Consider the following 24,607-nt stretch of genomic DNA (forward strand, 5'->3'; position numbering starts at 1 on the left):
CGCGCCCCAGCCCCGGCGCCGCCCACGGCCGGGGGCTCCCCCGTGTGCGCCCACCCGCGGCCCGGGCTGCTCACCGCCGCTCGAGGTTTGCCCCGCTGCAAAGGCGCTCGAACGCATGCTGGCCTCGGGGCGTTGGAAAGCACCGCCGCCCCGTTCGCGTTTGTTCTCAGCTCCCAACAATAAAACGGACATGGCAAAGGCACCAGCGCTGGATTTCTGCGCACGGCAGATCTAAAAGCTGATGTCTACACACTTCATAGATCTGCCGGAGTCTCATTTTAAAAAATACAATCGCCGCTGCTCTTGCCAGTTACGGACCAACTCTCAGTAGCCTGGCGACTGACCCCATCGTCCTCCTGCCACTGCCACCAGAAGCCCCTAGACCAAAGTGACCTAACTCGCTCAATTCAGTATTTGTCCACCAAGCAGACCCTAGGCGATGTTTAACCAAAGGTTAACACCCGGGCTAATAACTGAACTTCATTCAGGCAAACGGCTGGAAATTTGCACAAGCTCCTAGGACTGCAAAACACAGCCTCCCTCCCAACCAAGTTTTGAGGCACAATAGCATTTTATCATAGATACCAACTATGAAAATAAAAAATGAACACTGCTTTTTCTTACAAAAAGCTTGCTTTTAAGAAAACTGATACCTGCAACTACATGTAAGCATTGGTTAACAGTCCTAGGCACCCACGAGAGGAGCAACATTCAAAATTTTGCAATGTTTGGCCTTACACCAGCTGCTCCCACTTCCACAGCAGAGCATTACAACAGATGAAGCCCATATGTACTCAACTGTAAACATTTCCAAAGCAGGTTTATGGGTTTGTTTTTTTTTTAAACAGAGCAAAACTGAGCAAAATTATCTCAACTGTATGTCAGTTTGAATGTGCCAACAGCAACTGGACAAAAACAAATACTAAAATAATGATGCTTTGAAAATTTTCAAATATACCACGTATTGTGATGCAGGAGTGCAGCTGTGACTTTCAGAGTTTTAGTCGTAATAACAAGCCATTACCAAAGCCAGTGCAATAAATGTATCGGTTTCACATTTAGCTGAAACCCAAGTGTCTCTTTGATCATCCCAGAGGCATCTGCTGGCAACCTATTGAGATAAAAGACAAAAAGTACAAGTGAAACTATATACAGTAGTTTTACTATTTCTTTTTAAAGATCACACAGCATTATCTAAATGCTAATCTAATCATATTAGGAGAGTTACAACTATTAACAACAATGCAAAAGTTGAATAAAATTAACAATTCCTATTTGATGTTAAATATATGTTCTTGCTTCACAGTACAGCCCCCACCCAGAGAGATCCAAAACTCTCAACACCAAGCCCCCAAATCTCTCTGGTGCTCACTTGTTACAATTTAACAAACTGTAGAGCACCCCTTCAAAAGCAATAGAATGTCTGTGTGATTAGACATTAGTTTTGGGAACATAGACAACCAAGAAGTTACATCCCCCACTCCTCCATCTCCACCTTACTCCAGCTTACTTCAGCTTACTTGTAACCATTTATTGGGCTCTCAGACTTTTTGATAAAATTGTTTTCAAAGCCAAACTGTGTGAATTGATGGCTGGAATAAACATATTCCTTGGGAGAAAAAAAGTTAACTTGGACCACTTCACTAATCTGCTTGTACCTGCAGCTCCTCAGTCAAAGCACCCCTTAAGAGGCACCATACCATGAGACAGCACCAGAAAAGCAGAGAGATGCAGGCAACTCATAAACTGCATTTGGTACTGAAGCTGAACCCCTCAAATGTTGTTTCATGTAACTCACTAAACAGGTTGGTTTCAATCATGTTTTAAGAACTGATGATAAACACTCCAAAGCAGAAGTGCTCTTTTGCTCTTTGACACTTTACTAGACAGATAAATGCATTCTGAATGCCAATGGGAGCTTGGAGTACTAAATTTATACACCAACGCAGCAAAATCCAGAATCTTTTATTTTAGGTATTCCAAGATGATGTTAATTTGAAGTCCCAGGAGCATGTCTGGTGACAACATCAGTTACTGTCCCTTTCTTTGCCACCCTTCTGTTCTGTGTCACCCCACACTACAACTGCAGTGTTTTGCACTGAATGTGAGAACTCAAATGGAGATCCAAGTACACTGGACAGAGAAAACCAAAATTCACTGAACTCATGGCACAGCACGCAGCAGAAACAAGTGGGTGACAGGGCAGTGCAGTAGGGGCTGTTTACCACTTACTGAACACATGAAGACAACAACCTTCAGAGAGTTAGGCAGAATCACAGCAGCACCTTGAATTGTCACCTGGGATACTACTACCCGTAGAGAACTTAAAAGCTTCAGGACCACCTCAAAACAATTAAAGCTACTGAATGTGAAAGAACACCTAGATGATAACACACAGTTCTAAAAGTTGTTTTTTCATTTTCAACGGGTGTAACAAATAGTAAGTTTGCTTACAATCATTGCCTGGTTTGCCTTTTCCACAATTAGCACTGATACCACATACTTATAACGGTCATAGTCCAATTCCTTCACAGCCTTTAATATATCTTCTGAGATTGAAGCACACAAGAAGGGACTAGAAGCTCCGTCATATGTGGCTTCTTGTAGTTTATTCTATCAAAAACAATTTTGAAAGATCTTAGTTTTCATCCTGCTAGTTTTTGCAAAACAACCCTTTACAGTCATTTTCATTACAAGAACATGAGAAGAACTAGTGAGTTGAAAAATCAGTACAGATAATGGTCTCAAACAGCAAAGGATGCCCTGCTCTGAGATGTTTTATCTGTTTTTTTTGAAGGTGACACACATGCCCAGCCAATCTCCATTTAACAATCAGGAGTGATTGTTATTCTCCACTATTTGGGCTCAGTTCACTGGAAAACAGTGCTACAAATATCTGTTCCAAATATCGAAGATATGTCTTCCAGACAGCTGAATTAAAAAGATCTGGTTATAACTGTTCAAAATACCACTAACAGCTTTGGATTATCAGAACAGATTGTTCTCTTTCATTTTTGCTTAATTTGTGTACATAGCAGTCTGACTGTTAAGGATACCAAGTAATTTTATGCAAGTCCTGTGATATTAGCAGAATTAATAGAAATCCACAAATTGGATGTCATGATCTTTTGCTAACTGGATATTTTGCAGATTATGGTACTTTGAACTGTGTTGTAGCTCAATTCGATTTAAAAAAAAGCAAAAGTTTATGATGCTTCAGCTTCACCGAAACAGCACATGCACAGCAGTGACCTTGCAGGGGCCTTTCTGCACTTTGCAAAACAGAGTCCATTCACATTACACTCATGTGCCAAAACTCAAAAGACTGCAGAGATTTATGCATGTTTAAGTTTGTGCAATATTCACTGTTCCATAAATACTTCTGCAAGACAAGCTGCTTTTGCAATGAGACAATTAATTTAAATACTATACCGTTAGTATTGCTTGAGCTTTGTCTCTTATTAAACTGTCCTGAACTTTAGTATGTGGCTCCAGTCTGTACGTGTTACGGCCTTTTGGCTTTGCCTTTTCTTCTGTTGGAGCTGTGCCTGAAGCATCCTTTTTTCCTTTTGACTGTACAAAATAATAAAAAAAACCCCACATCACATGTCAATATTTTAGAATTTAAGGACTCTAAATAATACTTTATGGTGTACAATTAAGAGAAAAAAAAACAACAATTAGTCTTGGAATATGTTAACAAAAACCACAGAAAGCTAAAAGCTGGTTATCATCTTCTGGCTGTTTTAACACTACTGGTTTGCCTGAAAATGGAAAAGTGGTTGACTTCCACTCAATTTTAAATTATTTTCCAGCAAAATCCAACTGAATTTTGCATTTAAACTCATTAATCATGTAGATCATATTAGTATCCTGAATTCACTCCCTTTTCCAAGTAAAAATACACAGATACTAACATACGTATCGAAGAATGTTAGCCACAAGCTTTTCATTCAAACAGCCAACCCAAAATACAGGCTTAGTTCATTTATTACTTCATTTTACTTGTCCTTTTTCCTTGTTACTTAAATAGTAGTTTATGTATTGATGATTTAATTTGCTCATTAAAAAAAAAAATAAGGAAAAAGTAAGCTCCAGTGTGCAAAGCTTTGTAATTTTGCTTGGAACTTTAAACCAGATCTCTGAAGATCGTGTTTTCTCCCCATCCAGCTGTGTACTCTATCTCTTCAACACACATAGAAAAACTTGTCCCTCTATGAATGCAAGAAGCAAGTCTGATGTGAAAAAAAGGTCACCACAGTGGCTTAAAACAGAACTGTGAAATAGTAACAGAGACAGAAAAGCAAAAGGAACCAATGGGTTCATAACAAATGCCACAGGCAATGGTCTTCAATACCAGCTACTTCCTAATAAACCACTTCCAAGTTTCAGTGACTCTTCAGTCTTGGCTCCACTTCCTGACTACTTCTGGAACTTAACATGAGAAAAAATCATCAGTTCCTTTCCAGAAGAACAGAAAAGAACTCAGAAGTGAAATAATATCACAATGCAGGCTTATGCTAAGAAGTACAGAAAAAAAGTCAGTATGGATAATATAAAAGTCTAATGAGAATTATTTTAGAAGATGGGCTCACAAATCTTTCCATCTGAGGAGTTTTAAGAATCAGGGAAGAAATGCAGTTTATTTTCTATGAAATCACTTGCACATTAGTTCTGCCAACAACTGTGGACATTACTTAAAAGTGTCCTCTAGTTCCTAAAAAGAATGATGCTGGCAGCCTTAGTGCAAATTGCCTGCTAGTGTTTGTTGAATCTGAATAGCACTTACTCTAAAAACACAAGGACCAAACACAATTGCACTTAGCCTGTGAACACTCATTATCTACTAACTGCAAGCTCAGATCTCAAAAGACTACATGCTCATCACATGTTACCTAACAGAAGAAAAACCACCTCAAGTCTTGCAGCTGAGGTCTTCAAATGAGCATCCTCATCCACGTGAGTAGCAATGAACTTGTGAAAAAGGGCACACTCCAAACAGTGATTCTTTGCTGACATGGTTCAGCTGGAGCCACACTACCTTTAACCTCTTTCATTAATGATGGAAGAAAATTCATGTCTATAGCACACAACTTCTAACAATGCTGATATTTAAAAGTTTACCTGCTATGATGAGTGATGGGAGTTTTCATGATCACTTGCAAGAAGTCATTGCATTTACTAATGAGGCAACCAAAAACCTTGATTTCTCTATAGACGTGGCTAGTAAATAAACCTACTTCTGTGTATCACTGTATAAAATACACAGTAAAGCCCCAAGTTTTAGCACAACATTGCAATTACATTTCTCCGAAATATTTGAAGAAATACTATTTGTTTGAAATATTGTGAAAAAAAATTCTCAAAAGTTCAAGAACTGAGTGCATTTGAGCACTTGACCAAAAAACGCCTGTATTTATGTTACTCAGCTCGAGTACATTGGCTTAACTTTGGACATATGGAAGTATGCTAAGAGGGGAAAAAAAAGGCTTTTGCTATTTAATTAAAATTCTGTTTGTTAGTAAGTCCATTTTTAACAACCAATGGCTTTTAGTTGTTAAAACAAACAGGAGTGAATTTTTGCTTATTCCTTCAGGAGACAGCACAGCTTCTAGTTTAGAGCAGCACCCCGAGTTGGAGAGACTGCCCCACCAAAGGGAGGAGCGCCCTTTTCTTTACCACCACAGCAGCTCAGCCTCCCAGTGCCTGAGCCAGCACGCCAGGGTACGAGCGAACGAGGCACCTGGCCGAGCAGAAAGATCCGAGCTATCCCATAACAGGCACTAAACAAGAAGGAACACCATTCCTGATCCCAAGTTTCTCAAGATCACAGGCATCTTTTAACCCACGTTCTCCGCGCCCCATCCTTCCCTCCCAACTGGAGCGCTGCAGGCCCGGTCCGGCACCCCCGCCTCAGTCGGGCATCACACCCCTCCCGCGCCGGGGCCGCTGCCCGCCCCCGCTCCCGGGGGTGCCCCAACCCCCGGAGCCGCTCCTCGCGCTGGCGGCCGCTCACTGTGTCTTTATCCTGGCGCTTTTTCCCTCCCTCCATGGCCGCGGTCCCGCTGGGCGGAGTGCGGCGGCCCGGGCCCTGCTCGCGAGCCGGCCGTGAGGCGGCGCGCGGGCGGCGGTAACGGAGGCGGCGGCGGCCATGGCGGGGCGGCGGGCTCCGCGCCGGGCCCGGGGAACGGCCGGTGCCGCGGCCTGGGCAGAGGAGGGGACAGCGCTGCCCTGCTTCTGCCAGTGCCAGCCCGGGGCTCGGTGACCTGCTTTCCCTGCAAAGGTCACCGCCCTGCCCCGTGCCTGGCCCGCTTTACATAAGAAATAGTAATAAAGGGTGGCGGCAGTCGTGCCGGTTTTGCTCTGGCCTTCTGTTCCTGACAGTGAAACGGCGAACGGGAAGAGACACGAATTAAGATGGACTGAATAGGTCTTAGGAACATTGTAGATTTTTAAATTACTTTTTCTTTAAATAGCAGGTAGGTATTCCAGATGGCAGCTAATAGCGGTTCCCAATGGGAACTGTTACCCTTGCTCAGTGCTGATACCTATATAAATATTTTCTCTTTCCTTGAAGCTGTGAATTCAGAAATTACATATGTGAGGGTCAATTCTGCCACCTAATTAGAGAGGAAAAAATGTTTTTAATTTAACTTTAATGGCGTATTTTTCATTATTATTAGTTGTGGTATTTCATTATCGAACAATTTCTTGTCTGTCTGGTTTTTTTTAACTGAATCAGAAGCATTTTCATCCTTATTAACACGGGCAGTTTTATCTGTGCAATTTTTAAAATTTAAATGTGTTCTTCTGAATTGGTCAATTTTTCTTCTTAGACTAATGTGGAAATCGCATGAATGCTTATATTGCTACAGAATTCACCTGTTCTTCCTCTGCCTCCCTCCAAGGATCTTGCTGATTGTAAGGACTGATGCTCTTGGTTTACTTGAAGTAGCATCAGTTTCTCTGCAAGCTCAGAGGTTAGGCAGAACATATATAAACTGGGATATTTTGCTTCAGCCTATCTTGTCATGGTTTCAGTAGATATAATCATTCTGAAATTCGCCCTCCTGACCCTGTGAAAACAGAGCAACGCTTTCTTTCAGTTTTACAAAGGCGGTTCTGCTTGAAAGTTCTTCAAGTGCACGGGTGAAACTTGCATTGCAAACCCAAACAGCTTGTTTACAGACGCTGTATTACTGTCTGTGTAGCTGTGCTTATGGGTATGTGTCACCCCAGGACAGTATGTTTTACTAATTTGTTTTTGATCTTGTGTGCATTTGTGATACAAGGATTCTTTCTGTGTCTGTGTGTTTGTTCTAGATGGCCTTGCCAGACTCGGTCACTACTTGCCTTTCTCAACCTGTGCATTATGCAATTTGCAAACTTGGATTTGAGAAGAAAGACGCCTATGATATTAATAATATTTTGTCTGCAGATGGGAAAGTATGTTGGCAAGCTGTTACAGAGCATGTGTGTTACCTTGAATCAGGTTGGTGTTTACCTGCTGCAGTAGTGTTGCATTTAAGAGTGATGCAGAATTTCAGTACAGTTGATAGCAGTCCTAGCTGAGTTGCGACAGCTTGTTACAGTACTGCATTAGCTCTGCTGCGGATTACGGATTACAGATTACAGAGTTCATATCTACAAAGAACTTTAAATTTTTCATCTGCATTTGGTATTTGGCATTTTCTGGCTCCTAAGATTTGTGTAATTTGTGCCACCTAAGTAGCTCCTACTTTGCCTTCATCTTGGTTCTCAGCTTAATGTGCCTGTAACATAAGAGGTTCAGTTCTGCTTCTCTGCAACCCTACATCTGCCTTGTTCTGTGTTATTATATTCCTTTTGCCATCAATATTGCTGCTGTTGCTTCTGTTTGTGTTTCCCAACTGAAGAATAGTCTTGTTTCCCTTCTAAGTATAATAGTTTGTAGCTGTTTTTTAACCAAAACAAAGTATTTATGACCTGGTGAATTCATTGAATTTTAGTTTACCAAATTTCATTATGCAGGCTCTGTTATTAATTTCCAGAGGTGGTAAAAATATCTTTCAGAAAACCAGAAGAATTTATTTTCCTGTAAAAAGTGTCCCACAAAAAAGAAGCAGTCATACCACTCTGTAAGGTACCACATCCATCTGCCCCCTTTAAAGGCACTTAATGGTGCAATTTGACTCCTGCTGAGTTTCCACTAGCTTCCAGCTTGATATATGGATTTTCTACAGAAATTCTAGTGTGTTCATCACGTTTCAACAAAAGCAGAACATAATGATCCTATTTACTTCCATCTTTTCTTGTGTCAAGTTTTTGTTGGGTTAGAATTTTTGATTTGTTTTTCATTCTATTTGGAGAAGGTGCTTGATCTTACCTGTTTTTTTATTGCAGTTTTACTTTTCAATACCTTTTCTGTGTGGTGTTTTGGACAGTAAATTGTATTGTATTGCTTGTGCTAAAATAGTCAGGATGAAATTGTCTGTGCTAAATATGTAAACAAACTGTAGTAGGTTTTACCCCTAGTGAGTTTTAAAATATTAGACCTTCAGGAAGATTAGTAGCCTAATCACCTTCTGTTTTTCAATTTAAGATCAAAGCATGGATTATATCAACAGCATACGATCATTAGGACCTGTATGTGAATCTGTTAATTTGTATTTCAAATCTCTGACCAAGGAGCAATTTGTAATTCAGTATGCGTCATGGTTCCACTGGACAAACTGTACAGAGGTATGGAAATTTCTGTTAACAGTTTGTATTTTGGCACCTGAACCCTTTGTGGAAGTTTGGTGTGAGAACACAGAAGAGATACCCATGAACCAAAATGCTTAGAATTTGTAATTAATTCTCTTCCCCTGATAGGCAGTTGCTTGTAATTTTTCTGACTTTGTAATTAGATTTTGTATTAGACAACATGAGAAGCTTTGGGCCTGTTGTAATATTAGTTTGTAGGATTTTGTTTTTTCTAATAATCTGTACCTACTATGAAGTTTTACCTTGTAAAGTTATTATAGATAATTTTATAGATGTAAGGCGCTAGATGTCAAGAGGTACTCTAAGGAAATTTCTCTCCAGGCATCTACACTTTCATTTCTTTGGCATGGTTTTCTTTCTACATTTGCATAGCAGCTGTCACGGAGGAATATTTAAGTTTCTTTGTGCTTTTTGCAATGTGATCTTTCATTTTGAATATTGAACACAACATTCTTCCTCTCCCCCATCATGCAGGTATTTCTTGAAGTGTTTGATGTTTTACAAGATACACAAGCTACAGAAGTTGCTCTTGGCTTAATGAAACTAACATCATGCTTGGAGAGAGCCTTGGGTGATGTAAGTGCCAGCATGAGGAGTCTGTCACAGGTTTGGCTTTATAAAATGGGAACGAGCTCTTGGATTTAATTGTACATTGAAAAAAGTGATATTACCCTGTACTCTAGTAATACACTAATAGCCCACATCCATTTTGAGTTGGACAGAGGTTCTTTCCTGGATCCAGTTGTGCTAGTGGAGACATATGTTGGGCTCTTTCACCAGTGCTTGTAGAGTTGCTTGTGTGAGTGCTGTTACTAGCCAATTTAATTAGGAAAGAGAAGAGTTTGATTAATCAGTGTACATATAGTAGGTCTTTATTAGTTTGATTTATTTAACGGAAGTGGGCCAGCATAGCTTCCACAGAAGATCTGATGGTGTAGGAGTTGTGAGGGATGGCATGCAGCTGGGAAAACGGGCTGCTGGTTAACTTGTTTTCTAGGGAGAAGGGAGAAACAGCTACTTAAGCAACTTCTGTTGCTGGGCTGTTTTACAGCCAGAGAAATTAAAACGGCTGGTTGTTCAGTATCTATGAGGAGCTCTGGAGAAGGAAATGACAGAGGAGGAGCAATGGGCTAACTTGCAAACCAGTTTTCCCAAGTGTGGGGTGTAGTAAGTTTTGCAGTAAATCACCAAAGAGTGGAAAAAAAATGTCAGGGACAGTACAAAGAATAGAAGGTGTGATAGCAGGTGAATCTTGAGATGTTAAGATTGTCCAGCAAAGATAAAATCTAGTTTCAATAACAGTCTAAATCAGAAGACGAACTACAAGTCTCCTCCCTTTCACAATGACAGAACCCTTTTGTTCTATTTTAAGAACAAAATACACTGTCCTTGGTAGAGCTTATTCCCTTAGTTAGATGTTCTTGTTGTGCCTTATTGGTTTTTGTGGGATTTTTTGGAAGAGAAAAGCAGTATATGTAGAGACCCTGTGAAAAGTCTAACTATGGTCACATAAAGTAAAATATCCACTCTTTGCTGATATGTTGTCTAAATTTTAATTTTTCATGCAATTACAGAATTTAAAGCTTTTTTAAGGATTTGGTGGGTTTTGTTTGATTAGTGTTTTTACAATAATGAAAATGGCTATTGGGTAAAATAGTCAAGGTATATGTTTGAAATACAAAGAAGTATACTAAATTGTTTATTATCTGTTTTGCTCTTTTGTCTTAATAGGTGTATTTACTTAAGGGTAACGATTGTCCTTTCCTTCTAAGGGACTTGCTTGCATCTGAGCAGCTTGCAGATGTGTTTGGACAAGCTGTAGTAAGTGCTTAGTTTTGAAGTAAGGAATAACTACTGAGCTGGTGTTCTTTCTACCAAATGTACCTTGTGTTAATTTGCATTAAATTACCCTGGATTTATACTACGAGAAGTAAGAGCTAAACTTGATTTCATTTGTTTGCCTGTCATAACTGTTTGGGATGTCTAATAACTAATTTGATTCTTCCCGTATTATATTCTATATCCTGTACAAATTAGCTGAAATATTCTCATTCAGAGAATACTGGGAATTGCAAATAATGAGTTTCTGTTACTGTGACAAGTGGTGGCCAGTCATCTAGACAGTAGGCATTGTAGCTTCTCAATAATTTCTGAACTTTTCTGCCAGAGAAAGGTAATAAAAGTAAGGGTAAGAAAAGGAAAAATAAATAGATTTCTTCATGCAGTAACTGCTTTGTTTATTAATTAGATGAACGTACTGAGGGTATTCATTGGATCTCCACATGGTCTGAACCTTCGTAATGTTTTGTGGCATGGGTTTGCATCACCACAAGAAATTCCTGCCAAGTAAGTTACCAGGAAAAAAACACTCTTTTTCTTACCAGTCAGACTTGTGAGTTCTTGGAAAGTGGTTAGTAAAATTTACTTCTCTTATGGGAAAAAAAAAACTAAATTTCCTTTGCTGCTTCTGCTTTTTTTGGAAATGGATGTCCATAGAATACTTCAGCCATTACAAACATGGCCAGTGTTAGGTCCAGCAGGTTTTGTGCTATTAGGGAAAACAAGAAAGTTAACTTTTTTTAAGTCAGAGCAGTGAGTAGTAACTTATAACAAAAGACAGATGAATAGAGTAGAAAGAGGAGCAGCAGCAGCTAGTGTAGAATACAGTGATGCTTTTTTTCTAATTCTACTCCTTTATTTTTTTTTCATGTTTGTGAATGCAATTAATTATTACGTACCTCTACTTAGACAGGGAGTGTATGTTCTGGGTGTTTTTTAAAAAAGCAAATAAACCTCTTTGTTCCTAAATCACAAATGTTGGTTCTTTGCAAAACATGTCTTTGTATAAGCTTTTCTAATATACTGTGGTATTCTCCCTAGATACTGTGCTATGCTGCTTTTTTTAACTGCAGGATTGGGTCAGTTGTTACAAACTTATCTTCTGCAAACCAGAGGTGTTTTAGTACATCGACCTTATGTGATCTTCATGAGCTTAGAAGAGCTTGATGCATTTCCAGGCAAGTATTTAACCGCTAGCAAATTTTTTATTATCCTGTACTAGCTATTATTTCCTTTTCCAAAAGTTGAAAATAATGCATTTTCCAGAGTTCCAAGATTAAATCTTAACTAAGATACCTGTATACACCATCATTAGATGAACCAATCATGCTTTAGGGCAACTTCTTACTATGTAGACAGTTCACTGACTATTGAGTAAAAAACTACTGCATTCTAAAATAATTATAACACATTGAAACATGAAATGTGCCTGCTTCTAAAAGATTTCAACTATATGTTTTATTTTTTTCATTATGAGAGTTAATTTCATGTAACAGTCATCTAGTTTGCCTTTATGAAATCCAGCTTTTTTTAGAATCAATGGGTTCCAGCTGCAAGGGTCCCAGCAGGAGTACCTTGAGTCTTACAGGGAAGGTAGTGTTGAAACAGAGTAAAAGATGGTGACACATTTCCACTTTATAATGCTTTTCTCAGGGAAGGATTTAAAGTCTGAGATTAAAGTCTCCTTGTCCACAGACCTTGTTTGGTTTATTCCTACTATTTTAAGGAAACAACAGCATATAGGAAATCTTGGTGTCAGTGGTGATCATGGTCAATTTGTGCGACATAATCAGAACATCTGTCCAAGAAATTGAGGCAGGGCTTTTGGGAACCAAATCAAGCTGATAACATTCCAATAATTATGTAGTATAAATCCTATAGCTGTTGATTTGCTTTGAAAAAACACCTACTGCAATCAAGTTACACTTACCATTTTAAGCCTTCTCTTGGATACAACATCTATAATGTGAATTTTTAAGTGTGGGTTTCATTACATGGTAACATTGAACTATGAAGAGTTGATTTATTATGCTGTATTTTCAACACAGAAAATTGATGAACTAGGAACAATGTGCTCATGTTCATACTACTGTACTGATTCTGGCTGAATAGAAATTATTCTGTTATGATACTTTTTTAAAGTATCTGAAATAGGTAGAGAACAACTCAACAGAAACTGGGTCCAGTTGCTATGTTATCTTTCAACAAAAAGCAAACATTCCTTTTTTAATGGGTTTTACTCAGCAATTTTATATTATCACCAGAAATGCAATCTTACATATTTAAATTCTGATCTAAAATATAGCTACTGTTGTACTTGCATAATTAAAATAAATTGGATAACCTTTAAATCTCCCTTTACAAATGCTGAAATAATATCATATTTTCAGTTAAATATTTAAAGTTCTTTAGTGAAGTGTAGATTATATGTAATTTTTCAATGTTGATTTTTTAACTTGCAGATCTTAATAATGAAATACTTTCCATAGCTGAAGAACTTGTAAAACTGTCCAGTTTTGTATTAAAAATGATGTTACCATTTTGGATCGCTGCTTTACGAGCTTTCAAGCAAAGCAGGTAAGATTTTTTAATTATTTTTTTTTAATAGAGTCTAAAAAGAATATATTCTGTATTTTTACGTCTGCATTTGCAGATATTTCAAGTCTTCGTACTAAATTACTTCACAGCATTGTTATGCTTTGTTATGGTGTTCTCTTGGAAAGCTTGTTGAGTTATGGCTTTGTTTTGTGCCACCTAAGATTATAAACTATATTTTGAAGCCCAAAAAGAGCTGTTTGAGATGTAGCAAAAAAGGGGAGGTTTACAAAGCATGTGGAAATAAATCTTCATATGTTAAAGCACATATATTTTGAATTTTTTAAAAAATGTGTATTGTTTTATTTTCCTCTCCCATGCTCCATCTTTTTGTGAGTTATTGTGGTCTCTGAGCTTGAATTCAGTGGTCAGTTTCTCTTTGGTATGGGTAGTTATTTATTGTTTGTTTACAAAGTACATTAGAAAGGAATTTTGTCAGGGTTGTTTGGCCCAAGACTGTAACTCTGAAATGGTTTAATTTATAAGGAAGAAAAATATCCTTTGGATATCTCTCTACAGCTTCCTGAAAGGTGGTTGTAGTCAGGTGGGGTTGGTCTCTTTCTCCAGGCAGAACGAGAGGACACAGTCTCAAGCTATGCCAAGGGAAATGTAGGTTGGATATTTGGAAAAAGTTTTTTACAGAAAGGGTGATAAAGTACTGGAATGGTCTGCCAGGGAGGTGGTGGCGTCACCATCCCTGGATGTGTTTATAAAAAGACTGGATGTGGTGCTCGGTGCCATGGTCTAGTTGTGGTGTTAGGGCTGGGTTGGACTCGATGATCTTGAAGATCTCTTCCAACCTTGTGATTCTGTGATTCTCTGATTCTGTGATCTGATACTTTTTCAGGTATGCTGACAGTGTGATTCTCTTACTTCCTCAGCTGGAAGTTGGACTTAGATTGCTCTTCACTACAACTAATAAATGTCCAAATAGGTTGCTAACAGCAGAGGTAAACCTTTGTCTAAAGTAAATTATGATTTAATGCTTACAGTAGTTGCAAAATCGTTATTCTAGAAGTGTAGTGTCTATAACCACTGTATTTACAGATTTGCCCCACAAAATTTCAATCCATTTTGGAACGTTATTTACAAATATCCAGTTGAGATTCATGAATGCCTTTATTTTTTTTTTTTAATGTCTGTCTCTAAAAAGGACTGAAAAAGTAGTGGAATATTAGTGTTCAGAAGCTGTAGTTCAGGGTGAAAAGCAGGATATGATATATTTGTTTTAAAAAACTCAGCACAAAATCCCACAGTCCCTTTTTTTCATTCATAATGGGATTTTTTTGCTATACAAAACTCTGGTATCTCATGCAAATGAATAAACTAAAGTTTTATATACATGCCTAGTTAATCGGTTTTGTTTGAAAACCAAATAATATTGTTTGTGTTTTGTTCTAGTCTTCTGCTCTCTACACCACTTTTGATGAGGTACTGTGATTTTTTTTTAAAATATGTACCAGTGTCAGAATTTAAACCATGCATGTTTCCCATTACTAGAGTTTAAAATGCACTTTCTTTTATTTGATATGGCATTATTTCTAACTTTTCTAACTTTTTTTTCCAAATAAAAATGGATGGACAAGTAAACACTTTAAATTTGGAATGCTCCAGAAAAATATGAAAATTAAAACAAATTGTAATGAACCGACTATTTTTTTCTGAATGTTTTTACCTCAAAATTCATCACTCCACAGAAACAAACATTGTGCTATTTTTCCTAGATTCACTTATTCAAAATAAATATTGGCAGCATAAATCCTCAGTTTTACGAGTTGGTTGGATTATTTCAGGTTGTTTGCCAGTAATAATTAGGCATCTCGATTTTAGAATGGCAGAAGTAATCACATAAGATTAGGAAAACTACTTTAGTTGGTGTTTCTTCTTTGATTATATGGTCCTCAGTAATTTAAGAGGTTTCTATTCAAATTGCTTTTTTTTCTAGATGCTAAGGAAGCATTTGGATAATGAAGAAGTCAACCAGCTACCTGTAGTTCTTGAGGAGCCTGCCATGGAAAGTGTTTTGCAAGTGTTCTAGGGTTTTGTCATCATTGTCTTTTGTTTGTTTTTTTCACTTAGTAATAATCTTTATGATATGCCTAATGCTTACTTATTTCATATGAGCATGCCTCACACAGAGTAATTTCAAGCTTCTTTCTGAGTGCTTCTGGGACACATCTTGTACTGTCTGGGCAGATAGAACAAAAATGTGGCTCAAACCTACCAGAGCACATTCTGCATCTTACTACCCAAACAGATTGTGAACAGGAAAACTAGGGGTGCTGAGTTTAGAGGGTTTTTTGACAGTGTGGGGCAGTTCTGAGGTTACGGTCCTGTTGCCAGAGGCAGTGGGGCTGTGAAGGGCCTGGGACACAAAACTGAAGGAAATCTACAGTTAGCTGTCACAGTATGGAATGTATATTACAAGTATAGTTTGCACTGTTTTGTTTTTCTGAATACCTGAATGCCCCAATAATATAGACATGGTCACATACTTGTCTTTCAGAAATATTCTATACACTGACTATATTCAATTCTGTGTGAATACACATAGAATAGAATTCTGTATAGTTGGTGTGTGTTTCCACAGGACTTCCTTTGGGATTTCTTGAACCACCAGGAAGGCCCACGCATAAGAGATCATTTAAGCCATGGAGAGATCAATCTAGAAACATTTCCCAGAGAAGTAGCTAACCAGATAGTTGGATTTGCTATTACTATTCTCTGCAGATTCTCAGATGGGGATATGTTTTCTCTGAAGGTAGGAAGCAGTATTTTGTTCTCAGAAGGTTTTTTCCTTCAGTTATTTTGGATACCAAATATGATTTTAGATAGAGTTTTATGACTGAATCTTTCTTGAAAACTGCTTTTTGTGCAAAATAAATATTCCTCCAAGTAAAAAATTGTGAAAGTATGGTTTTACCTTGTTTTTCAGTGAAATAAATATAGAAAGTTTTACAAACTGTTACCCTTTCTTGCTGTACCTTAATTTAGGGGATTAATAAGGCCTTTATTCACAAGGTTGATTTGTAAATTATAATGATTCCACTTAATTTTGTCAAATTGTTTTGATGAACTAGCCTGTTCATCTGCAGAATTATCTGAAAGGTATGTAGAACATCTGTAGCTCACCCACTGAGGTATGTAGTATGTAGTTATCAAGATTTTCTTTTCCTGAGACACTGTAAATAATAGTGCCTTGCTAATGGAAGTGTTATTTGTATCTGTACTTACACTATGAATTTGTAAACATTTTTTGCCTAGTACTATATTTCTCAACATTAGAAATTACTGTGTTTGCTCTCCCCAGTTTCCTGTTTATATTTGGAATTACTTCTTTCAATATCACACAGCAACCTGTGAGATAAATCTTCCATTTATTAGTTGCAGCTCTTTTTTAGTATCTCAAGATGTATTGTGTGCTTCTGAATGAAGAGAATATTTGGTTGCTTTTCTGTCAGCTGCTGTCAGGTTTCATAGTTAAAATATGTGAAATAAAGCTTTAATCACTCACTGTGCTGAATACTTCTTTCAGCCCTTAGATGTTTGGAAGTGTTTATTGACATCAGTGCTATAGGTGGCATGCATAAAATGAATTTTAAGTCTAGGTCTGCATATGATTAGGACAGCTTATAGAAACTGTTGTGTATTGTCTGTGATCTTGTACATCAGGAACACATGGTCATAAAACCACTGATGAACTGTGCAAGTTGCTACCAGTCTCGATTTCATCCAATTTCTCAACTAAAGAAACAGGTAGGCACTTCCATCTGTGAAAGCATTGTGATCCTTAAAACTGTGAATGCTCAAAATTATCTAATTATTTTCTTCATGCTTTGATTGTCCTAAAAAAAGTTCAAACCTTACATATTTTTTATTATTTTTTGGTCTATTTTTCAAAACATAAAGGAAATCACAGTTGCTAAAATGAGATATAATTATGCACATTCTTGCTAATGCAATTGATACCATATTTGTGATAAATAGTTAAATAACTTTATTCTTACCTGAGTGTTTGCTTTTCTGTAGTTTTCTTAATCTCCTTATGCTTTTTATGTCAGGAACACTGCTAGGTCCTGTCTCCAGTAATCTTGGATTAGGCTATTACTAAGCTTTTTACTGGTTTTTTTTTTTTTTATTACTTTACTTTTTACTGAAGTCCAGCTGATTAAGTTTCTGGTAGCAAAATCTGCTTTCCAATGTTGTGGTAGTCCTCTGCATATCAGTTTAATGAACTGCTTAAGGATGTTTCTCTATTGATTTGAGATAACAGTCAGTATACATATTTAGTTCTTTTACTTTTCAACAGCGTTCAAACAGTGTGTTACAAAAGTCATGTTAGTTAATTTTTTATATTAAAAAAGCCCATAAAATACTAAATTAGTTCATTCAGCTAATGTTTTAGCATGGAAGTGTACATCCAGACTTTTTACCCTTAACATAAACCTTAACTAATGAAGTTGGCTTACACAATTATGACTAGTGAACATGTAACTTACTGCCTGCTGCAATTTTATTCTAAACGGGCTACTAAGAAAAGTATGTCAAAGTCTATACTTTACAAAACATTTTTTGTACATTTTTAAGGTGCTGGAATGTATGAGGAGCATCCACTTATGGCCTGAATTGCCAACAGTGCCTGAGGAACAAGGGCAAAAGATTAAAGGGTATGTATGTGCTGTGTAAGATCAGCAGATATAAAACAGCAAATAATTCTTTATTCTGAGAAGGACTTGGTAATCAGTGGGAAACTTTATATGAGATATTAGTTAGAAAAAGAATGTAGCATTCTATTGTTATTTGAAAAGGAGGAAGTTATTAATAATACCATTGGAGGATATTGTACTTGTTTAGAGCTGAGAGAAGAGAATGCATCTATCATATATTCAGTATACTGTAGGCTTTTTATGAATGGAGGATTAGGAGGGGTTCTGAAGATTACTGAGACTGAGAAAAGGTGGCTTTAGTTGGAGAAATAAAATCATACTTGTAAGGTAGAGGGAAAATAAATTATATTAGTGTAAGAGTGGACACTGAATACACTGCTATCCAAAAAAATCTGCATCTTGATCTATGCCATTTAAGAAATAATGAGTACTGAACAATTTTATATTCTCAAATCTAATTTTTTTTCTCATTTGTTTTCAAGGTTGAAAGGAAATGCTGAAGCTGATTCTTTAATTTCAATGATATCTGAAATTGTATCTCAGTTGCAGCATTATGTGCCACAGAATTGCTGCAGTTCAGATGATCCTATCAATAGTGTCCTAACAGAGAGGTGAGTTTGATGCCCTCCTGGTTCTCACTGTCAGCATCTAACCTAAAGATTGGATTGGATTGAAGCCCAACGTTCGAACTCTTAAGTTATCCTGTCCCTGTTTACAGAGAAATGCTTGAAATGTTGTATGCACTCTTCTAGTGTTGCTGCTGATTTAATCTGAAAATTTTAGAATTTCAGCTGAGTATCATCTTCAAAATAAGGATGAGACATTGTACATTTTGGTATTACAGTAGAGATTTTACTTGGAAACTAGCCTGAAAAAATAACCTTTTTTTTTTTTTTCTGGACCATGAAAGCAAAATATTGTAACTATTTGTGTACTTACTAGATTAGGTTGGTTTTAGTCTGGTTTGTGCTAAAACTGCATCATAAATTCATTTTGATGTGCTTGATGTCACAGCTGAGTGTTGCATTCAAAATGGTAATCACTGCTATGTAATTCTGTTCTTCATGCTTTAATATCAAGATTCAGAAAGAGAAAATATATTGTTATACTTGGTGTCAGACTTGTAGGTATGTTAGTTCCAATTACATCTGACTTGGAATTATCAAAATAATTTGACTTTTAATTGCCACTCTTAGAGCAGCCTTAAGAGTTCCATGAATGACTATGTTGGAACAGAGCACTTCTAAATCAAACCCATTAGACATGGGTGGTATAGAGCAAAGAGGAGTCTGTTGCTTTAGTTATGTAACATGTGGGTCTTCTTCTTCCTACCCACCAATCTGAAAAATTATCCTTTGGAAGAAAGAAGACTAATTATTGATGTGTTAAACTTTGTTCTTACACTTTTCTGCCTTTATCACTTCAAATCATTAATGTTTTGCTATCTCAGGGATAAACTGAGCATGAGGGAGATTAAGAAACACTTATATTTATATATTTATTTATAAGAGCAGAGTGTTTAAAGTGATGTGTGACACATTAGTGTAGCAGATGTGACAGCAGGAAGATGTTTGTGTGCTTTAACAAAGCATGGTCTGGTGTGGTGTTGATTAAAAAAAATGGCTTCACCACCTGCATTTTACGCAATGTTAAGTCTGCTTCTTGTTCTGCTTAGAAGAAAGACCACACACTAATGGGAGTACTAATTAATAGCATTTGTTTCAGTGAGTTTTATTATGGTGCATGTTAATTCATTGTGAGTTGAACTATGGTGGGAGGCTTCAACCACAGGCCTGCTGTGATTTGATGTGTTCAGTGTATCGTTTCAGCCAGGCAGTTTTGTTTATTGTGGTTGTGTTTCTTTGATCTGAAATGGGAAACATATTCATCATAATCAGTTTTGCATTTATATTCAATAAAGTGATAGAAAACACAATCAGTATTCCTACTACACAGATCCTTGCTTTTTTTCAGTCATGAGGTAAGGGCAGTTTGTTTCCAGGTTTTCTGAATTAAAACATTATGAGTTAAACCGCACTTAATAAGAACTGTATCCTATGTTAAATCCAGCTAACAAAAGATTGACGTTAAAAATCCCTTCCTGTTTTGGAGGCTGCTGGTGGAACTTTGTGGTACACGGGTTTGCACGCTGTATTCCCCACGACCTGTCCTGGAAGTAGTGGTGGTACTCCGCCAAATAAGCGCGCAGTGCCATCAAGTGTCCCAACAGGTTATTGCCGGCGCTGAGCTGAGATACTCGCAGTGGGTTAACAGGACTCTGCGTTCTCGTCAGAGGCACAACTATCGACGGATGCTAAACAGGTTGGCTGCTGGTTTTGCTTTACTCTGTGGTTAGGTTTATGGGAGAATGGCTGCACGCTGCTGTTGCTGCCTTTCAGTGGGTTCACATGGAAGTTTAAAGTCAAGAGTGTTCACGTGTTCTTGTTAACCATTTCAGAGTCAAGTGTTCAACCAGATTTCTGTTAAGTAGCAATATTGAAATAACAAGAAAATCTCAAATTGGAGAATAATTTAAGGGGCACTGCTAGATTATGTCACTGTAAATTACAAGATTTCAAATTAATTATTACTTGAACATTAGTTTGTTGTTTTGTTGTGTTTTTTTTTAGTTTCTGGCTTTTCCTGTTTAGGTATATAAATGCCATTGAAGTTTTATCTGACTGCAATAGGTTTAACTGATTTGAAGATTTTATCTACTTTAATTTACTGCTTTTTGTCATTACACCTGAATCAGTCTCTTAATAGATAGAAGAGATTTAAATATTCCATTAATTTTTTCCCTAATCATAGGGGCTTTCCAGAGTTTTATAAGTATGTGTTACTGGCAAGGTTATGTTCTAAAAATGTTAACCATATTATTTAAGAAACATAGCTTAAACTGACAACTGATGATACACATTTGTGATTCAGTTGAACTGTAGTTTATTATCTATGGATTAATGGGACCTTGCAAGTTTTTTGTTTGAAATCTCAGATGTTTGTCTTCTTTTTCCCTCCTCATTTTCAGTTTTATTCACACTTTTTTCTTATTTCTTATTATAATCTCTGTTTATTTTCCTGGGATTTTCACTGCTTTTTGCTGAAGAGCATTTCATAGTCTTTTTTTCCCCCTACTTTGCAATATCCCGCAATTTAGAATGGGTGCAGAAGTCTTAATAATTGTTTTTAATATTAATGATTTCTTTTTAACTTGGTTTTGGTTTGTTCATTTAAGTATTTTTATTTTATTTCTAGCATTAAATTTTTGTCTCCTGTGTTGCGGCTCATCTTACTGTTAATTACTCTGGATCTAGTCAGTGTTCATTCAGTTTGTAAGAAGAATCCTTTTGATTATCAGCAGTATCTAAAGTGAGTATATAAATTTACTTTATGAAAATAGGAATTGCCCCAGAATTCCTTTCTGATCTGTACTGTAGAGATTTTTAATCATTATTGTCATAATTTTACTTTGGACAATGTTTACTCAGGAGCTAAAATAACTTCATGGAAGTGTAGATAGGGAATATTAATACATAAAAGTTACATTTAATATGTTGCTGACTTTACTTCTTCTGTGTTAATTAACAGCTGGTTGGATATCACATATGTTGTGAAACATATGACCAAGAAAGCAAAGGAAGCCATTTGGGGGAAACTGTCACACATTTGGTCACTGTGTTCTTTCTATGGTGGTGTTAATTGCAGTTCTGAAGATCTTCCCATCTTACTGTGAGAGGGAAGGAGTGGTTCTCCAAATGTAGAGCAAACCTTAATGTATTGGTCATCCAATCCTCCTGAAGGAGATTTGGAAATTTGAAGATGTTTGAAGCTTTAAGTCAGGCATTGCAATATTCTTCTCTTCTCTTTCTTTTTTTTTTTTTTTAATATATTTTTATTTATCTTTTTAAATCCTTAAAGGAGTTTTTCTCTAATGTTATTTCTTGTAGATTTTTGAAGTCAGTCTTGCAGTACACTGAGAACTTGGTGTCATTCACAAGTCCTGAGAAAAACAAGTGGGATGAAACCGTGGAACTTACAAAGAAGACTTTGATAAAAATAAGGAAAATCAGTGACAGAAAGCTAATGTTAATGCATTTAGCTACATGAACAAAATGGGTTTATGATTGTCTGGACATTGTTACATCCAAACAGTTACAGAGACCTCATATTTGTTAAATCTAATTCAAAGACAACCTTCATAAGTCATTATCAAATTTCAGATGCAAAATTTACTCTTTTTATCAGAAGGTATCTGCTGATACTGGAGATAAATGATCAAGCTTCCAGAGAATGGGTTGTTTGTCAAATTCACTGGAAAAGATTTACTGAAATAAGTCAGGGTGATAGAAGTTCTACTGTAAATAAATCTTGTGTTTTGTTTGATTTTTTTATATTTTTTTTTTATATTTCTTACTATACTGAAAAATAAGAAAAAAGTGTGAATAAAAGCTCTGGAAATTTTTTAATGTGTAAAATAATTTTTTACTATGGAATACATCAGATAAGGCAGAGACTGTGATCAACAGGTTAAGAAATTATGAACTTTAAGCATAAAATAGTGCTTGTTGGCATCTGTGGTTGTTCTTAGTTGTAAACAGTCTGATCTTGTTCTGAACTCCGAGGCAGAGATGGTGACACAGTAACCAGTTGTTTATAGATGAGGATTTAAAGGAAATGGGATGGATACTTCTGCACAGTATGTGTTTGTTTAGTTTAATTTCATCTGCTCATTCCAATACGTATTTAGTTAATTCCATACAGAATGAATATGAACACACACATGCACATGCTCACAGACACGTATTCACTGTGGTTTAGGAAGTTATCCTCTTATTGCACACAATATTAATTTGAGTATTTTAGTTTTTCAAATTAAATTCTCTCCTTTTTCATCACCAAAGAGTAGAACTTCAAAGGAATGCATAGGTTGAAGAACAGATTCACAGAAGACCACCAGTGTCTCTCCATTTGCTTTCTCCTATGGAGAGTAAAACCAGAGGGTAATGTCTGGAGAAAGTTTGGCTCTGCAAAGGATTAAAGATTCAAGTTTCATTTTAATAAGCTTCTTTGCAATGTTTCTTGACTGGAAATCACAGCTAGAGAATTACTAGTTTGGTTTATTCAGTGTAGGGGATGGATATAAACTAGGATCATATTACTTCCTTTGTGCTACTCTTGAAATATATTGTGTGTGTTTGAAATTTAGCTTTGTTGCTTCCTAAAGATTCTTTTGTTGCCGTGAAACTAAATTATGTGAAGAAGTTCGAACTAGATAAAATAGATGAAATCTAGAAACAGAGAATGATTAGTCTAGTGTAGTGAATAAGCCACTGTCTAAAAGTTCAGCTTTTTTAAAAACTTGAGTCAGCAGATATTAATTATGTTTTTGGAGGCTTATTTTGTACCCACTGACTTTGCTCAGATATGTTAACTTCTGCTAAGCGTGTCTTGGCAGTGACATTTATGATGACATTTGCTTTGATGGTGATAAATATTCTAAGACAAAAAACATTTTAGTTTTATGTATTCATTGTAGGAAACAGATCAAGAAATTACCACACAGTCATATTTTAAAAGTACATAAATGGCTGGCACACTTTCTCCTTTTGAAAGTGCATTCATATACTAAAAAGCACCTTATAAACTGCAGAAGTGTATTTTCAACAGCATAAGTTCTCCTTTTGTTGCTGTATTTAAACTTTGGTAAAATGATCTTGCATTCTCTTCACTTCATTTGCTTTTACATAAGATGGAGCACATTGACAGTTTTTTCTTTCCTAATTAGTGTCACAGATGTGATTTGCTGCTTTAAGTTTATGGTAAGAAGCATGAAGGATTTCTAGCAATTCTGTCAAAGATGCTTTTCCAGTTTGTTTGCCTACCTCTGAAGCTCTCTGATGGGAACACTGCTACTATCTATTGTTAAACAAATCTGTAACAGGCTGGGACAATCCAGTTATTTATTCTGAGTTAATGCTGTCATTTACCAGAAGGGCTTATGCATGCAGGGCTTATGGCTTATGACAGCCCTGCATGTCATTTGCAGGCAGGGCTTACAGATTTTTCCTGCTGGTAAAAGTCTTGTGGAATAGAGCTGTAGAGTAAGTGTGCATCCTGCAATGCACAGTGAAGAGCAAACAGCAAGAGATGTGGTAGAGGTCATTTGGTTTGTCCTTTTATCAGTTACTTACTTTTCCACTTCAGTTACTCATGTTTGCCATCTCTTTAGAATCACTTTTAAGATATGAGTAGGAGTCTAAACTCTGAGCATCAAGCATTCCTGAGAGCAAAAGAAACTTGGAATAACTATGTATCTAGATATATCTAGAATTGTACCAAAAAATGTTTTCTTCCCAGTGTGGTATTTCATCCAAGTATTACTTGGAACTAATTTTTGGTCTTGCTCCCCAGGGTCTGTATTTCCCTTGAGGTATTCACTCTATATAGATCTATATAGACACAGATTTGCAGCACTCCATGAGGAAAAGTGTTGAATTATTTTGTTTACCTGGGTAATGCTAATGTAGGAGTGATGATTCTTAAGTCAGTTAGCCCAAGTTTAATTAGTCAGTTTATCACAGAATCACAGAATATGCCAGGTTGGAAGGGATCCACAAGGATAATCAAGTCCATCTCCTGCAACAGAACTATCCCCGAGAGTCGCATCATGTGCCTGAGAGCATTGTCCAAATGATTGTTGAACTTTGTCAGACTGGTGCTGTGACCACTTCCCTGGGGAGCCCATTCCGGTGCCAAAAAAC

General features: G+C 36.8%; 2 protein-coding genes across 4 annotated transcripts; one reads left to right on the top strand and one right to left on the bottom strand.

The window, feature by feature from the left end:
• Positions 1–801: 801 nt before the first annotated feature.
• TCTE3 (t-complex-associated-testis-expressed 3) lies at positions 802–6,138 on the bottom strand. Its single transcript, XM_015621608.3, has 4 exons — positions 6,017–6,138; positions 3,433–3,573; positions 2,455–2,613; positions 802–1,111 (listed from the first exon to the last, which is right to left on the bottom strand). Exons 1-4 carry the CDS (start codon positions 6,050–6,052, stop codon positions 1,001–1,003), a joined length of 447 nt encoding a protein of 148 aa, XP_015477094.1. The 5' UTR covers positions 6,053–6,138; the 3' UTR covers positions 802–1,000.
• A 113-nt stretch (positions 6,139–6,251) lies between these two features.
• ERMARD (ER membrane associated RNA degradation) lies at positions 6,252–22,306 on the top strand. Of its 3 annotated transcripts, none has more exons than XM_015621602.3 (18): positions 6,252–6,479; positions 7,324–7,492; positions 8,582–8,721; positions 9,220–9,351; positions 10,477–10,566; positions 10,994–11,091; positions 11,626–11,762; positions 13,047–13,161; positions 14,027–14,129; positions 14,581–14,610; positions 15,125–15,193; positions 15,770–15,940; positions 16,852–16,935; positions 17,767–17,846; positions 18,329–18,457; positions 19,959–20,168; positions 21,102–21,215; positions 21,794–22,306. In XM_015621602.3, exons 2-18 carry the CDS (start codon positions 7,324–7,326, stop codon positions 21,951–21,953), a joined length of 2,031 nt encoding a protein of 676 aa, XP_015477088.1. In that variant the 5' UTR covers positions 6,252–6,479; the 3' UTR covers positions 21,954–22,306. The 3 variants fall into 3 exon arrangements, with proteins under 3 accessions (XP_015477088.1, XP_033368543.1, XP_033368544.1); XM_033512652.1 differs by having other exon boundaries at positions 9,220–9,321; XM_033512653.1 differs by lacking the exon at positions 14,581–14,610.
• Positions 22,307–24,607: the final 2,301 nt, after the last annotated feature.

This window comes from Parus major, chromosome 3 (assembly GCF_001522545.3).
Source record: "Parus major isolate Abel chromosome 3, Parus_major1.1, whole genome shotgun sequence".
NCBI classification, from domain to species: Eukaryota; Metazoa; Chordata; class Aves; order Passeriformes; family Paridae; genus Parus; species Parus major.

Coding starts and splice junctions, on each gene's coding strand:
- TCTE3 (XM_015621608.3), bottom strand. CDS start 6,052: ATGGAGGGAGGGAAAAAGCGCCAGGATAAAGACACA. Junction 3,574..6,016: donor AGCGCCAGGATAAAGACACA/GTGAGCGGCCGC, acceptor TATTTTGTACAG/TCAAAAGGAAAAAAGGATGC. Junction 2,614..3,432: donor AAGCTCAAGCAATACTAACG/GTATAGTATTTA, acceptor TGTTTTTGATAG/AATAAACTACAAGAAGCCAC.
- ERMARD (XM_015621602.3), top strand. CDS start 7,324: ATGGCCTTGCCAGACTCGGTCACTACTTGCCTTTCTCAACCTGTGCAT. Junction 20,169..21,101: donor TATCGACGGATGCTAAACAG/GTTGGCTGCTGG, acceptor TTTTATTTCTAG/CATTAAATTTTTGTCTCCTG. Junction 21,216..21,793: donor GATTATCAGCAGTATCTAAA/GTGAGTATATAA, acceptor TATTTCTTGTAG/ATTTTTGAAGTCAGTCTTGC.